General features: G+C 51.5%; 1 protein-coding gene across 1 annotated transcript; it reads right to left on the reverse strand.

Annotated features, from left to right (window-relative positions):
* Positions 1–378: 378 nt before the first annotated feature.
* On the reverse strand, positions 379–13,565 carry setd6 (SET domain containing 6, protein lysine methyltransferase). The gene is made up of 9 exons (XM_072547606.1): positions 13,453–13,565; positions 11,656–11,760; positions 9,064–9,208; positions 3,886–4,027; positions 2,791–2,985; positions 2,053–2,182; positions 1,506–1,686; positions 1,269–1,411; positions 379–736 (listed from the first exon to the last, which is right to left on the reverse strand). Exons 1-9 carry the CDS (start codon positions 13,477–13,479, stop codon positions 419–421), a joined length of 1,386 nt encoding a protein of 461 aa, XP_072403707.1. The 5' UTR covers positions 13,480–13,565; the 3' UTR covers positions 379–418.
* Between the last annotated feature and the right edge of the window lie 431 nt (positions 13,566–13,996).

Consider the following 13,996-nt stretch of genomic DNA (forward strand, 5'->3'; position numbering starts at 1 on the left):
GACATCTGCTGTGGTCAAGTTTTGGTCTCATTCTTTAAGGAAAGTGACAGAGTACTCAAAGATATCACTACTTTTACATTCCATTCCCCTTCAAATAAACAAATAACACCTTTTAAGACTTGCTTGAGTGATGTAAAGTTGTTTTAACATCAACAAAGGCCATGACTTGATCCAGTGCCAAAGAATGGTTTGTCAAAACATTTCATTTCAGACCCTTTCACAATACCAGGAAGCATAATAATTGGAAGGACATTGGGAAGAATTCTTCAACTGAATGATTTAGCTATGGAAATATAATCTAGCCGTAAACCAGAGAATCCTTCACGTTGTGTCCTGGCACAGTGGATGTTAAGACAAAAATAACAATTCAAACAAGAATATTATAAAGACAATATTTTATTCCTTAGGTGCTGATGTGCTATGCAGTCAGCTCCAACAGTCGATGCAAAATCAACTTCTGTGCGTATCGGACCTGCAGCGAGTCACGTTCCCGTTTACTGAGCTGACTGTACGTCTCCTCATTGGCTAGGGCAGCTTCCTCTTCTTTTAGTCCTGAGCTGTACAATTTTAGTCTCATTGTCACAGTGTTGCGCAGAAGTTGCTTCCAAGCAGGCTTCAATTTGGGTATGACTGCATTGTCAAGGCTGGAAAGATCCTCTTCCTGTTCCTCATCGTCGTCCTCCCAGCCATCATTGGCCTTGTATTCTTCGAATTCCTCCAAGGTCATGCTCAGAACCTGCTCACGTGCCAGAAAGAGGAAAGAAAATGCCAGTGAGTTTTGAGGCTGCAATAATAAGCAGCTGAGATGATAGTTACTTCTCACAGAATAGGAACCCGGCAGGGAAACAGTATGAGAGATTCATGGGCCCTTGCACATTGTGCACTTAATCCCACAGCCTACAAATACTTGCTGCTCCTTTACGTTATCCAGTTCCCTTTCAAAAGCATTGATTCTGTCGACTCCACCCTCAGTGTATTCCATGCACAGTTTACTGTTTTTATTTCAGTATTTTATTAAGCACCTTTTCTCATTTTCACCTAAGTATTTTATTCGATATATGTGAAGTCTGATTGCCACAAACAAAAATAAAATGGAAGAAATTATTAAAATGCTTAAGATTTTAAGCATCCATTAAACTCCTCCTGATAATGAGCCTCTTTACCCTCCACTACTATCACCCATAACTAATTGTACAAAGCACCAACCAGACTGAAAGAGAACTACAGAGAGCAATGAAATACTGAACCCATCGGGAGCTGGTCCTCACCTTCAGAGTACTGTAAAGTTCCTCCTCTGTCAGGACTCCTGACTGGCCAATCACAAAGTCTCCTTCTTCTCCAACTATTTCCAACTCAGTCAGGAATTCCCATTTCTCCCTCAGCAGCTTCCTCTCCTCCTCTGTGTGCACAGCTTAAAACACAAAGGATATTCTGGTCAGACCTCCTCTCCAACCTGCAGCCTCCTGAACGTCTGCTTGGCCTTGTTACATTGCTCCAAGACCAACCTTGCAAGGCAGCATCATAGACGGTCTGCATTCGGATGTCCATAGCTTCATGTGTGTTGCTCGGATATGGCTCTGTAAAGCCATACATGTGCAGAAGCTGCCAGTTAGCAAGCTGTCCGTACGTGTTAAATATCTCTTCACCTTTGCTGATCTTCCTGATGGACAGCATCTTCAAGCATTCCTGTGAAAGCAAAAGTAAAAACAGAAAATGTAACAACTCACATTCACTATGTTAAACAATCTATAAACAGAATTCTCTCTCCTACTCACTGACCTCTCCTGCTGCTCTCACTACAATCCCTGGGCCACCCACTAAACTCAGTCCCTTCCTCCTACATTCCCCACCCACCACACACCTCTGCACCATCCCTAATCACCAACATTCCCCCTCTCCGCCACATACCACTTCCCCCTCCTGTTGCACTACCCAGTAACTGCAGTCCATTCCTGCATATACCACCCCCTCCTCCTCGCCAACTTACTTCTGTCACCTGATCCACCTCCCCCCCTTATCATGCCCCAAACCTTGCCCCTCCATAATACTCACTGGTGCAAATTCCAGGCATGCATTGTGATTGGCCACATGATTCAAGATGTCTGCCATTGGGACCATCATGGGAGGGTTTGGTGCCTTATCATCATCCTCATCATCTTCATCCTCATGGGGCTCCTGGAAACTGCAGGATTAAGACCCAAGCTTAGGTTTCATATAGTCCTCACGCCTGACCACCAGGTGCTGAGACACAAGAACGATACGTGACTGGTGCCACCACAGACATCAGTAACAGAAGCTCCTTACCAGAACATCGGGTGATGCAGGCCACTGAAGTCAGGCCAGAGGGAGAAGCAGGACTTCCAACGGGACTCCCAGGGCCCTCGGTACAGAGGGGGACATACGCAAGCCTAGGCATGCAGCAGACCATCCCTCATTCAGGCTCCACCATCTATGGGGGTGGCCAGTTCTGTGCGAAATATTCAGTCGCCGTAAACACAAGCAGACCAGTTAGGTCATTCCCTGGCTGGTTCCTCGTGGTGGTGGGGGTGAAGAGGGGAACAATCCCACACAGACACCCAGTGTCACACACCCTCCTCAGGGTAACGATTCCAGCCCCATAGGAAATGCTTTTCGACAAGAGGATACCACAGACCTGCTCATTCCAACCAAGGGGCATGGCCTGCTGGCAGAAAGCCTGGTCGATTTGCCTGGCTGATGTTCACAGATGAACATGGGGGGAGGGGGGAGCACCCTGCCAGGGAGGACACATTCTCTCTCTCTCTCTCTCACCTGTAGGCCATGATAAATGCCACCAGTTTCTTGTAAAGATCCAGGGTGTGTTTCTGTGGGTCGAAGGTCCTGGGGTGAGATTTGATGAAAGGTAGCACAATGCTGTTATATTCCTCCTCGATGTTGATCAGATCCTTCTCAACAGCCAGTGCCACCCCTGTGCCCAGCAGGAGGCGGTTCCTCTCCTCCTCAGACCTGTGTATACAAAGCTGCAATTACTCATGTCAGAGAAGAGGTCATGTAGTAACAGACCAGAGTGAGGGAGCTGGAAGAGTGCAGGTTATAGTCTGACTTAAACAAGGACCACAGAACCAACTAAGAGCACCTGGATTGAAGGGTTTGTGTTATGGAGAAAGGTTGATAGAATCTGCCTATACCAAGTGGAGTTTGGAATGAGAGGCAATCATATTGAAATATACCAGATCCTCAGGAGCTCCAAGGGTGGATACTAGGAACTGGGGGGGGGCAGAGTTTAAGAATAAGAAGTCGCTCTTTTAAGATGGCAATGGGATTTTTTAAAAATCAGGTGGTCAGCCTGTGGAATTCTCTTGCCCAGACAGCAACGGAGGCTGGGTTGTTGAATACATTGACGATTGAGTTAGACAAAGCTATGATCGCTGAGGAATCACAGAGTTGACACCACAACCAATTAAATGGTGGCACAGGCTCCCGAGGAGCTCGTGGCCTACTCCAAAGTTCCAGTCTCTTCACTGCCATCACACCAGGGTCTGAGCAAGGAGCAGGCAGCTACTCCAATGGCCAGCAGAGGGCAGGGTTGGGCAGTGGTGACACAGTGAGGTGAATAAGGTAACTTTTGCCCGAAACGCCGATTTCGAAGCTACTTGGATGCTGCCTGAACTGCTGTGCTTTTCCAGCACCACTAATCCAGACAGTGAGGTGTATACCAAGGGGGAAGGGGAGCTTGAGGATCTGGGGCAGAGGCCAAATTCTGAGCACTTGTTTTGCTAAAGAAAGTTTGTTTAAGATCTAGGTACCTGTTGGCTCAGTTCAGCTGGTCAACAGACCGCGTTTCTGAGACACAAGAATGAAACGCGACTGGTGCCACCACAGACATCAGTAACAGAAGCTCCTTACCAGAACATTGGGTGATGCAGGCCGCTGAAGTCAGGCCAGAGGGAGAAGTAGGACTTCCAACGGGACTCACTGCTCGTGATCTCAAACATCATGGAAAGCAGCAGAGGGACCCAGCCTGACGGGCTCTCCAACACTGCTGCCTCTGAAACAAGACACCCAACAGGGATAGAGCATTCACAGCCAGTGCTAGAGACTCCTTCACATACACAGCACAGCAGACCGCATCCTCTGGATGCCCATCACTCCTCAACAGGCCCTCAACCTTCACACCTTCGCCCAAATCTTGAGAGGGCGCCTTGATGTCACACAGCTAAATGCTGCCTTAATGTCCACGGCAGTCATTCTCACTTCAAATTCAGATCTTGTTCAAGACTGGACCACGATTGTAATGAGGTCTGGAGAGGAGTGATCCGACCTGAAGCCAAACTGAGCATTACTGAGTGTCATTTCATAGCACTGCTGACATCACTCTGTTGATGATTAAGAGACAATTGATGGGGTGGCAATTAGCAGGGTTGGATTTGTCTGGGTTTCTGTGGACAGGACATACTGGGCCAATATTCTCCTTTCTCATATTCGTGTACTGATTCCTCAGCAGAGAGCAGTTGGTGGGGTGTCCTTACCTTTCTTTGCTCTGATGCCACAAGTTGTTGTTCAACTATTCTGTGGATACTTTTGGCACAAGGCCCCAATGCAAGGGAGGATTTTCCACAGCATGGCGACTAGGTCAATTCTGTACATTTTATTCCTGGCCTTTCTCACAGCACTTTGGAACAACCGAGTAGTGCAATTTCAGGGAGCTGTAAAGAGTTATACACTACCAATCATTGATCAGATCAGCAGATTTCCTTCCATGAATTTACAACAAACTTATAGTTCCACAGCTGCCAATACTGAGGTTAGCCTTTTAACTCCAGGTTTATTTAGGGGAGATGGCAGCATAATGACATCTTGACACCAGCTCCTCAGGGTAGCAACTTCAGTTGCTTCAATGACCATCCCTCCAAGGTAAGGTTAGAGCTAAACGCTGGGGGTTAACATTGACCACAAACTGAAATAAACCAGTCATATCAATACAGTGGCTCCCAGAGGAAGTCAGAGGCTAGGAGCTCTGCAGCAAGTACTGCATGACCTCTCCCCTCAAAGCCTGTCCACCATCTACAAGGCACAAGTCAGGGGTGTGACGGAATACTCTCCAATTGCCTTGATGAGTGCAGCTCCTAGAAGCTTCACTCCTAGAGTGCAGCTCAGTAACTGTCCCCTTGACTTGTCCCACCTGCCTATCTTCTTTTCCACCTATCTACTCCACCCTCTCCTCCTTGACCTATCACCTTCATCCCCTCCCCCACTCACCCATTGTACTCCATGCTACTCTCTCCCCACCCCCACCCTCCTCTAGCTTATCTCTCCACGCTTCAGGCTCACTGCCTTTATTCCTGATGAAGGTCTTTTGCCCGAAACGTCGATTTCGAAGCTACTTGGATGCTGCCTGAACTGCTGTGCTCTTCCAGCACCACTAATCCAGAATCTGGTTTCCAGCAACTGCAGTCATTGTTTTTACCTCGTTGATTTTAACCCTACTATGAATCCTCTTGCAAGGATGCCTGCCTTGAAGAAGTTTTCCTCCTCTCTCTACAAGAATCTCAGGGAGTCCCTCTCCCACTGCAACTCCCAGGTCATTTCCTCTGCCCTGAAGCTCTTCAACCATGTCGTGAAACAAACTCACTACCACAGCCACATTTGCTTCCTCAGTGCCTGCCTCCGTAACCAACTCATCCCACACGGACTCCAGACCACCTTTAAACCAGCAGAGTTCGGACCCGAACAGGACAAACAGTACAGACTACAGGTTCAAAAACACCAGCAACAGTTCTCCTTCAAGATCCTCCGCTCCACGCTTGCAGCAATGCGCCGGTACCTAACCTCTCTCCAGTCAGCCCTGCCTCAGCTGAGGGCCACACTCTCTCAGAATTGCAACGGACCCACTCTGTACTACATCCTCAGGAGAATTCATACTCTCAACAAACAGTATTTCAATTCCATCTCAAACATCAAAAACTGTAAGTACAACAAACTTTTATCCACCCACCTCCATAACCAGCACTCCTCAAACATTCCAGAAGATTCCCCTGGCCTCGGAATCTATTTCACCATTAGCCATGCAGCTGACGCAGCTACTACCCCCACGCTGATTGATGATGTCACTTCCGACCCCATCATGGCCACTCCCACAGCCACTTCCGGCCCTCACATCATCGCTGATGCCACATGCTCAGTGACTCCCACCGCCCCTACTGCCATGATCACCACCACTTCCGCCCCCACCAGCGCCACTCACCTGTATTCTGCTGACAGGCCCCCCCACCCCACTGTCACTATCCCCACCCCCCAGAACCCTAAAGGGAACACTACCCCTGCTCATGACTCCACCCCCATTCCCCCCCCACCATCACACCCACTCCAGTTACAGGTTCCGCCCCCTCTCCCAACTCTACACCCACACCAGATCCCAGCTCCCGGCCCTGCCGAGTTTTCACCATCCCCCCCAGACCTTCCCCTCACTGAGGACGAACGATCAGTCCTCAGCAAAGGACTCACCTTCATCCCCCTCCGTCCATGCATCAATGAATTTAAAACACGCCGTGACATCGAACAATTCTTCCGTCGCCTCCGCCTCCGAGCTTACTTACACAATCAGGACTCCCGCCCACCTTCCGAGGACCCCTTCGCCCACCTCCAACACACTCCATCCACCTGGACACCCCGCGCTGGCCTATTACCTGCCCTCGACCTCTTCATTTCCAACTGCCGCCGGGACATTAACCGCCTCAACCTGTCTACCCCCCTCCCCCACTCCAACCTCTCACCCTCACAACGCGCAGCCCTCCAATCCCTCTGCTCCAATCCCAACCTCACCATTAAGCCAGTGGATAAAAGGGGCGCAGTAGTAGTCTGGCGCACTGACCTCTACACCGCTGAAGCCAAACGCCAACTCGAGGACACCTCTTCCTACTGCCCCCTCAACCATGACCCCACCCCCCCCATCACCAAACCATCATCTCCCATACCATACAGAACCTCATCACCTCAGGAGAGTTTCCACCCACAGCTTCCAATCTCATAGTCCGGGAACCCCGCACTGCCCGGTTCTACCTCCTTCCCAAGATCCACAAGCCTGACCACCCTGGCCGACCCATTGTCTTAGCATGCTCCTGCCCCACTGAACTCACCTCTACCTACCTCGACACTGTCCTATCCCCCCTAGTCCAGGAACTCCCCACATACGTTCGAGACACCACCCACGCCCTCCACCTCCTCCAAGACTTCCGTTTCCCTGGCCCCCAACGCCTTATCTTCACCATGGATATCCAATCCCTCTACACCTCCATCCGCCATGACTAGGGCCTCCAAGCCCTCCGTTTTTTCCTGTCCAGACGTCCCCAGTAGTACCCTTCCACCAGCACTCTCATTCGTTTGACCGAACTGGTCCTCACCCTTAACAATTTCTCCTATGAATCCTCCCACTTCATCCAGACCAAAGGGGTAGCCATGGGCACACGTATGGGCCCCAGCTATGCCTGTCTCTTTGTTGGCTACGTAGAGCAGTTGATCTTCCGTAATTACACCGGCACCAATCCCCACCTCTTCCTCCGCTACATTGATGACTGCATCGGCGCCACCTCGTGTTCCCGCGAGGAGGTTGAGCAATTCATCAACTTCACCAACACATTCCACCCTGACCTTAAATTTACCTGGACCATCTCTGACACCTCGCTCCCCTTCCTGGACCTCTCCATCTCCATTAATGACAACCGACTTGACACTGACATTTTTTACAAACCCACTGACTCCCACAGCTACATGGATTACACCTCTTCCCACCCTACCTCTTACAAAAATGCCATCCCGTATTCCCAATTCCTCCCAGGTGGACCAGTTTCACTGCAGAACACACCAGATGGCCTCCTTCTTTAGAGACCGCAATTTCCCTACCCACGTGGTTAAAGATGCCCTCCAACGCATCTCGTCTACATCCCGCACCTCCGCCCTCAGACCCCACCCCTCCAACCGTAACAAGGACAGAACGCCCCTGGTGCTCACCTTCCACCCTACAAACCTTCGCATAAACCAAATCATCCACCGACATTTCCGCCACCTCCAAAAAGACCCCACCACCAGGGATATATTTCCCTCCCCACCCCTTTCCACCTTCCGCAAAGACTGTTCCCTCCGTGACTACCTGGTCAGGTCCACGCCCCCATACAACCCACCCTCCAATCCTGGCACTTTCCCCTGCCACCACAGGAACTGTAAAACCTGCGCCCACACCTCCTCCCTCTCCTCTATCCAAGGCCCTAAAGGAGCCTTCCACATCCATCAAAGTCTTACTTGCACATCCACTAATATCATTTATTGTATCCGTTGCTCCCGATGCGGTCTCCTCTACATTGGGGAGACTGGGCGCCTCCTAGCAGAGCGCTTTAGGGAACATCTCTGGGACACCCGCACCAATCAACCACACCGCCCCGTGGCCCAACATTTCAACTCCCCCTCCCACTCTGCCGAGGACATGGAGATCCTGGGCCTCCTTCATCGCCGCTCCCTCACCACCAGACGCCTGGAGGAAGAACGCCTCATCTTCTGCCTTGGAACACTTCAACCCCAGGGCATCAATGTGGACTTCAACAGTTTCCTCATTTCCCCTTCCCCCACCTCACCCTAGTTCTAAACTTCCAGCTCAGTAACTGTCCCCTTGACTTGTCCGGACTTGTCCTACCTGCCTATCTTCTTTTCCACCTATCCACTCCACCCTCTCCTCCTTGACCTATCACCTTCATCCCCTCTCCCACTCACCCATTGTACTCCATGCTACTTTCTCCCCACCCCCACCCCCTTCTAGCTTTTCTCTCCATGCTTCAGGCTCACTGCCTTTATTCATGATGAAGGGCTTTTGCCCAAAACGTCGATTTCGAAGCGACTTGGATGCTGCCTGAACTGCTGTGCTCTTCCAGCACCACTAATTCAGACTGAGGTCAACAGCAGATTCATCACAGGTTGAGAATGGAAGCTGGGAGCTTTCAGAAACCCCTGTTGGTTTCAAAGGCACACGCAGTAGTAAATTTCTACTGCTCCCTCCCTCCTTGCGCAATCACCAGTCCCTGTTTCTGACCAACATACCTTTCTTCAGAAGATCGCTGATAGTGGTCGTGTGCTGGCTGAGCACTGCTGACCTGGGAACAGAGAAGAGCAGTTCTCCCTCTTCAATCTCATCCTTTGCCACCAGGCCATAATCAGCCACTGTGCCCTCCCTGCTCACAAACACCTGGGGAAACCAAGAAACAAAAAACCATACGGTACAAATCACAGAGTCACTGCACGGCAAGTGATCACTTCCCTTTAAAACATAGGGATGGAAAAGGGAAGCAGGAATTCAAACTAGGGTTAATAACCAGAACAAATTGTAGAATAATTGGCAAAAGAACAGGAAAAGGGGAAAACATTTTACACAAAGGGTTGTTGCAATCTGGATCACAGAGATACCACAGCAACTTTTCTTTTAAACAATTAACTGGACATCTATTTGAAATGGGTTTTGGGAAACTGCTGGAACAGGGGACTAAGTGGGACTACTCTCGAAACCAGCACCAGCAGGCCAAGCCAAATGGCATCAGTCTGTACTGTAAAAGTTAAGGATTCCAAGTGGTAAGGAATGGGAAGTGTGTTAGAGGTCGCAAGTACTAATTGTTGGGCTTGGGGAGGGGCGACCCAAATGCTGAGAGCGGAAAGCTAGAAAAGGAAAGAGAGAGGAGATCTGATAGAGGTGTACAAGATTATGACAGAGTTTAGATAAGGTAGAAGAAGAGCTGATCACTCAAGGAATAGGTGCATATCTTTAAGGTATCGAGTAAGAGATGCAGGCAGGTAAATAAGGAAGAACTTTTCTTAAAATATAATGGGTGGTAATGGTTTGGAACATTCTGCGCACAGACATGCTGGGAGCAAAGCAAGTTAACGCTGCCAAAGACAAACTGGATTTTTAATTTATTTATCATTGTTACGTGACGAGATACAGTAAAAACTATTTTTTTGCGTGCAATCCAGACAAATCCTACCTTACCTAAGTACATCAGGGTAATAGAACAGAATGCTGAAAATACTGTTACAGCTACATAAAAGGTGCAGAGAAAGATGAATGATATATGAGGACACCGTTCAGAAGTCTGATCACAGCAGGGAAGAAGCTGGTCTTGAATCTGCTGGTATGTTTCTTCTCCCCAATGGAAAAGGGTGGAAGAGAGCATGACCAGGGTGGGAGAGGTCTTTGAATATGTTGGCTGCTTTCCGAAGGCAGCAGGAATATTGGATAGAAGACTCTATTTGTGATGGACTGGGATAGGCTCACAACTCTCTGTAATTTCTTGCTGTCTTGAGCAGAGCAGCTGCCTTTTTGAGGGAAATAAAGTTGCTGGACAGGAGAGAAATTTAAGGGATTGATCCAGCTCAGACTTAGGGGCCAAATGGCTTACTTCCGTTACTTTACAAATATAATAATTATGATCTTCATTGATAACTCAGGAACAAAGGCATTACTTCACAAATTCTTCCAACAAAGGCATAGCACCATGACAGAGGAGCTGAATGGACTGCTCCTAATTAACATTGCGACAGGACAGAATGGCAGCAGTTAACAGATGAATCTGTGAAAATAGCATCATAGTAAACACAAGAGGGGTAAAGAGATAGAATAAGTACTTTAAAGGTCAATATTTAACCCAAGACTTAAACTAAATCAAAACATTTAGGTTGTTTTTTCTTAGCAGCTCAAATAAAATCATGACAGGGCAATCACTGATTAAATCCAGTGATAAAAGGGGATTGCAGAACACATGTCCTGGATGGATAGTCTCATACAGCTGACAGAGCTTGAGATTGGGATTTTGGGGCCTGAGCAGCATCCCGTCATTGCAGCAGACCACCAGGTGATCAAGGTGGGTAGTGCAGGGCTCCAATTTTCAATTGATACTCATCTCTGAAAGCCAGAGGGCTCTGAGCAGCCACAGCTAAGTCCAAGGCACCAGGGCTATTCTGGCACACAAGAAAGGTTAATGATAAGATGTGTAACAGGGAGAGAAACACCAAATTTCTGGCAGCAATGGATGTGAATTCCAGATGGTACATCACTTCTTTGGTGCCAGGCTCAAGAACTTCACTGCATGGACACAGATCATTGGGGAGAGGGGAGTGAACTACCAGCAGTGGTCCACATCAGTACCATCTCGGGTGACTGTCTTTGCAGAGTTTGCACATTCTCCCCGTGTCTGCATGAGTTTCCTCTGAGTGCTCCAGTTTCCTCCCACAAGCCAAAGATGTGCAGGTCTGGTGAATTGGCCGTGCTAAATTGCCCATGGTGTTCAGGGATGTGTAGGCTAGTTGCATTAGTCAACTAGAAATGTAGAGTAATAGGGGAAGGGGAATGGGTCTGAGTGGGATACTCTTTGAAGGATCAGTGTGGAATTTTGGGGCAAATGGCCTGTTTCCACACTGTAGGGATTGTATGAAAGTCCTGCAAGCAGACACTTGGAAGCTCAAAAATTCATAACCAGGAACAAATGCAACTCTGAAACAAAAACAGAAACTGCCAGAGAAACTCAGCACCATCTGTAGGGAGAAAGCAGAGATGACTTCTGAGTCAGGTGGCTCTTCATCAGAAGAGATCTGTTTTCGCAGTGGGCCCGATGGACAAACTTTCACGCGCTCTCACTCTCTCACCTTTGAGCTGAGCAGCAGCCCTGACTGCTCACACCAGTCCAGGAACTGAACCAGCCCATTCTTCGTCTCTTGATCCTCACTTGCGGGCGCCTCTGCTGTTTCCACCTGCCGTGTGGGAGGAAAAGCCAAGAGGAGATCACACAGAGAAGCAGCAGCCCAGCTCGGCTAGCTCTGAGACACTGCCCTGACTCACACACCACCCATTTGGGTGGGCGGGTGAGATGGAGAGAGACGGTGGGAGTACAGATTAATGGGGGGGGGGGGGGGGGAGAGAAGAAAAGAGATGGGAGTACACAGTGGGGGGGGTGGGAGTACACAGTAGGGTGGGGGAAGGTGGCAGTACACAGTGGGGGGGGGGGGGGGGGGGGGGGAAGGGAAGAGGTGGGAGTACACAGTGGGGGGGGGGGGGAAGGTGGGAGTACAGAGTGGGGTGGTGGTGGAGTGTGGGGGGGTAGTGGGAGTACAGAGTGGGGTGATCATGGGGGGGGGGGGGGGGGAGTACAGAGTGGGAGGGGGGGGGGGGGGGAGTACAGAGTGGGAGGGGGGGGGGGGGGGAGTACAGAGTGGGGGGGGGGGGGGGAGTACAGAGTGGGGGGGGGAGTACAGAGTGGGGGGGGGGGGGGGGGAGTACAGAGTTGGGGGGGGGGGGGGGGAGTACAGAGTGGGGGGGGGGAAGAGTACAGAGTGGGGGGGGGAGAAGTACAGAGTGGGGGGGGAGAAGTACAGAGTGGGGGGGGGGGAGAAGTACAGAGTGGGGGGGGGGGGGGGGGAGTACAGAGTTGGGGGAGTGGGGGAGTTGGGGGGAGTACCGGGGGGGGGGGGGGGGGGGGGGGGGAGTACAGAGTTGGGGGAGTTGGGGCGTGGGGGGGGGGGGGGGGGGTACGGGGAGGGGGGGGGGGGGGGGGGGGAGTACAGAGTGGGGGGGGGGGGGGGAGTACAGAGTGGGGGGGGGAGTACAGATTGGGGGGGGGGGGGGGGGAGTACAGAGTGGGGGGGGGGAGGGGGGGAGTACAGAGTGGGGGGGGGAAGTACAGAGTGGGGTGGGGGGGGAGTACAGAGTGGGGGGGGAGTAGAGTGGGGGGGGGGGGAGTACAGAGTTGGGGGAGTGGGGGGGGAGTTGGGGCATGGGGGGGAGTACAGAGTGGGGGGGGGGGGAGTACAGAGTGGGGGGGGGGGGGGGGGAGTACAGAGTGCGGGGGGGGGGGGGGAGTAGAGTGGGGGGGGAGTACAGAGTTGGGGGAGTTGGGGCGTGGGGGGGGAGTACGGGGGGGGGGGGGGGGAGTACAGAGTGGGGGGGGTGGGAGTAGGGGGGGTGGGGAGTAGAGTGGGGGGGTGTACAGAGTTGGGGGTTGGGAGTTGGGGGTGGGGGGGGTGGAGTGTGAGGGGGGCAATGGGGGCAGGGTTAAGGGGGACATGGGGAGAGGGAATAGGGAGTGTCAGCCTCAACCTACAATGAGGTAACACAGAGAGTGTCCAGGTACCAGGCCCCACCTGATGGTCGATGGGAGTGAACCCCCACACCCCCCATCCCCCTCATTATCAATACACCCTTGGGGGGGGGGGGGGGAAGGGGGGGGGGGTGTCCCACTGACCACAAACAGAAACACTAAATAAACTGAAGGATAACACCGGAGGCAGAGAATTAGATAGAGAACACAGCCCCCATCCCCCCAGCCCCCCATCCCCCCATCCCCCCAGCCCCCCCCCGGGGGGGGGGGGGGGGGATCTGTGTCCCCAGGAGTCGGGGGAAACTCTCGATCTCGACCCGGGAGTCGGGGAGGCTTCCCTCGGCCTCACCTTCGGCCGCTTCGCCCTCGACGCCATCCTCGCGCCTCCGGCTGCTAACGGCCCGGCGCTGCTGCCCTCATTGCCCCGCCTCGCTCACACTAAACACTTCCGGTTCAGAAGGCGTCACCTTCGACCTTTGACAGGGACGCGCATGCGTATTTGCCGTTGGCTTCATCTCCCCCCTCACACACCTCACCTTTTTCAATATGGCCGACCAGCTGCAGGGGTAGCTGTCTCTGAGATATATAAGTCCATCTCAGCGCCCAGAGCTTCTCCGCTGCCTCAATTAAAAACATGGCTTCTCTCCACTATCCTGTGCCACTGACAGGTCAAAGTGGAACAATAACTCTTGTTTTCTTTCTCCAACCCTGAGTTGGCCATACTAAATTGCCCATGTTGTTAGGTGCATTAGTCAGAGGGAAATGGGTCTGGGTGAGTCGCTCTTCCAGAGGGTTGGTGTGGACTGGATGGGCCGAAGGGCCTGTTACCACACTGTAGAGAATCTATTTTCTGCGGGTTCAAGTGGCTGTCGGAGGGGAGGGCGGTGGCGGCG

The sequence above is a fragment of the Chiloscyllium punctatum genome, chromosome 26 (assembly GCF_047496795.1).
Source record: "Chiloscyllium punctatum isolate Juve2018m chromosome 26, sChiPun1.3, whole genome shotgun sequence".
Taxonomy (NCBI): domain Eukaryota; kingdom Metazoa; phylum Chordata; class Chondrichthyes; order Orectolobiformes; family Hemiscylliidae; genus Chiloscyllium; species Chiloscyllium punctatum.

Bases quoted from the DNA above. Each gene is read 5' to 3' on its own strand.
- setd6 (XM_072547606.1), bottom strand. From the start codon at position 13,479: ATGGCGTCGAGGGCGAAGCGGCCGAAG. The intron at 9,209-11,655 runs GTGAGAGAGTGA...TGGTTTCCCCAG, and splicing joins GGCTGCTGCTCAGCTCAAAG to GTGTTTGTGAGCAGGGAGGG. The intron at 2,986-3,885 runs GTAAGGAGCTTC...TTGTATACACAG, and splicing joins CTGCATCACCCAATGTTCTG to GTCTGAGGAGGAGAGGAACC.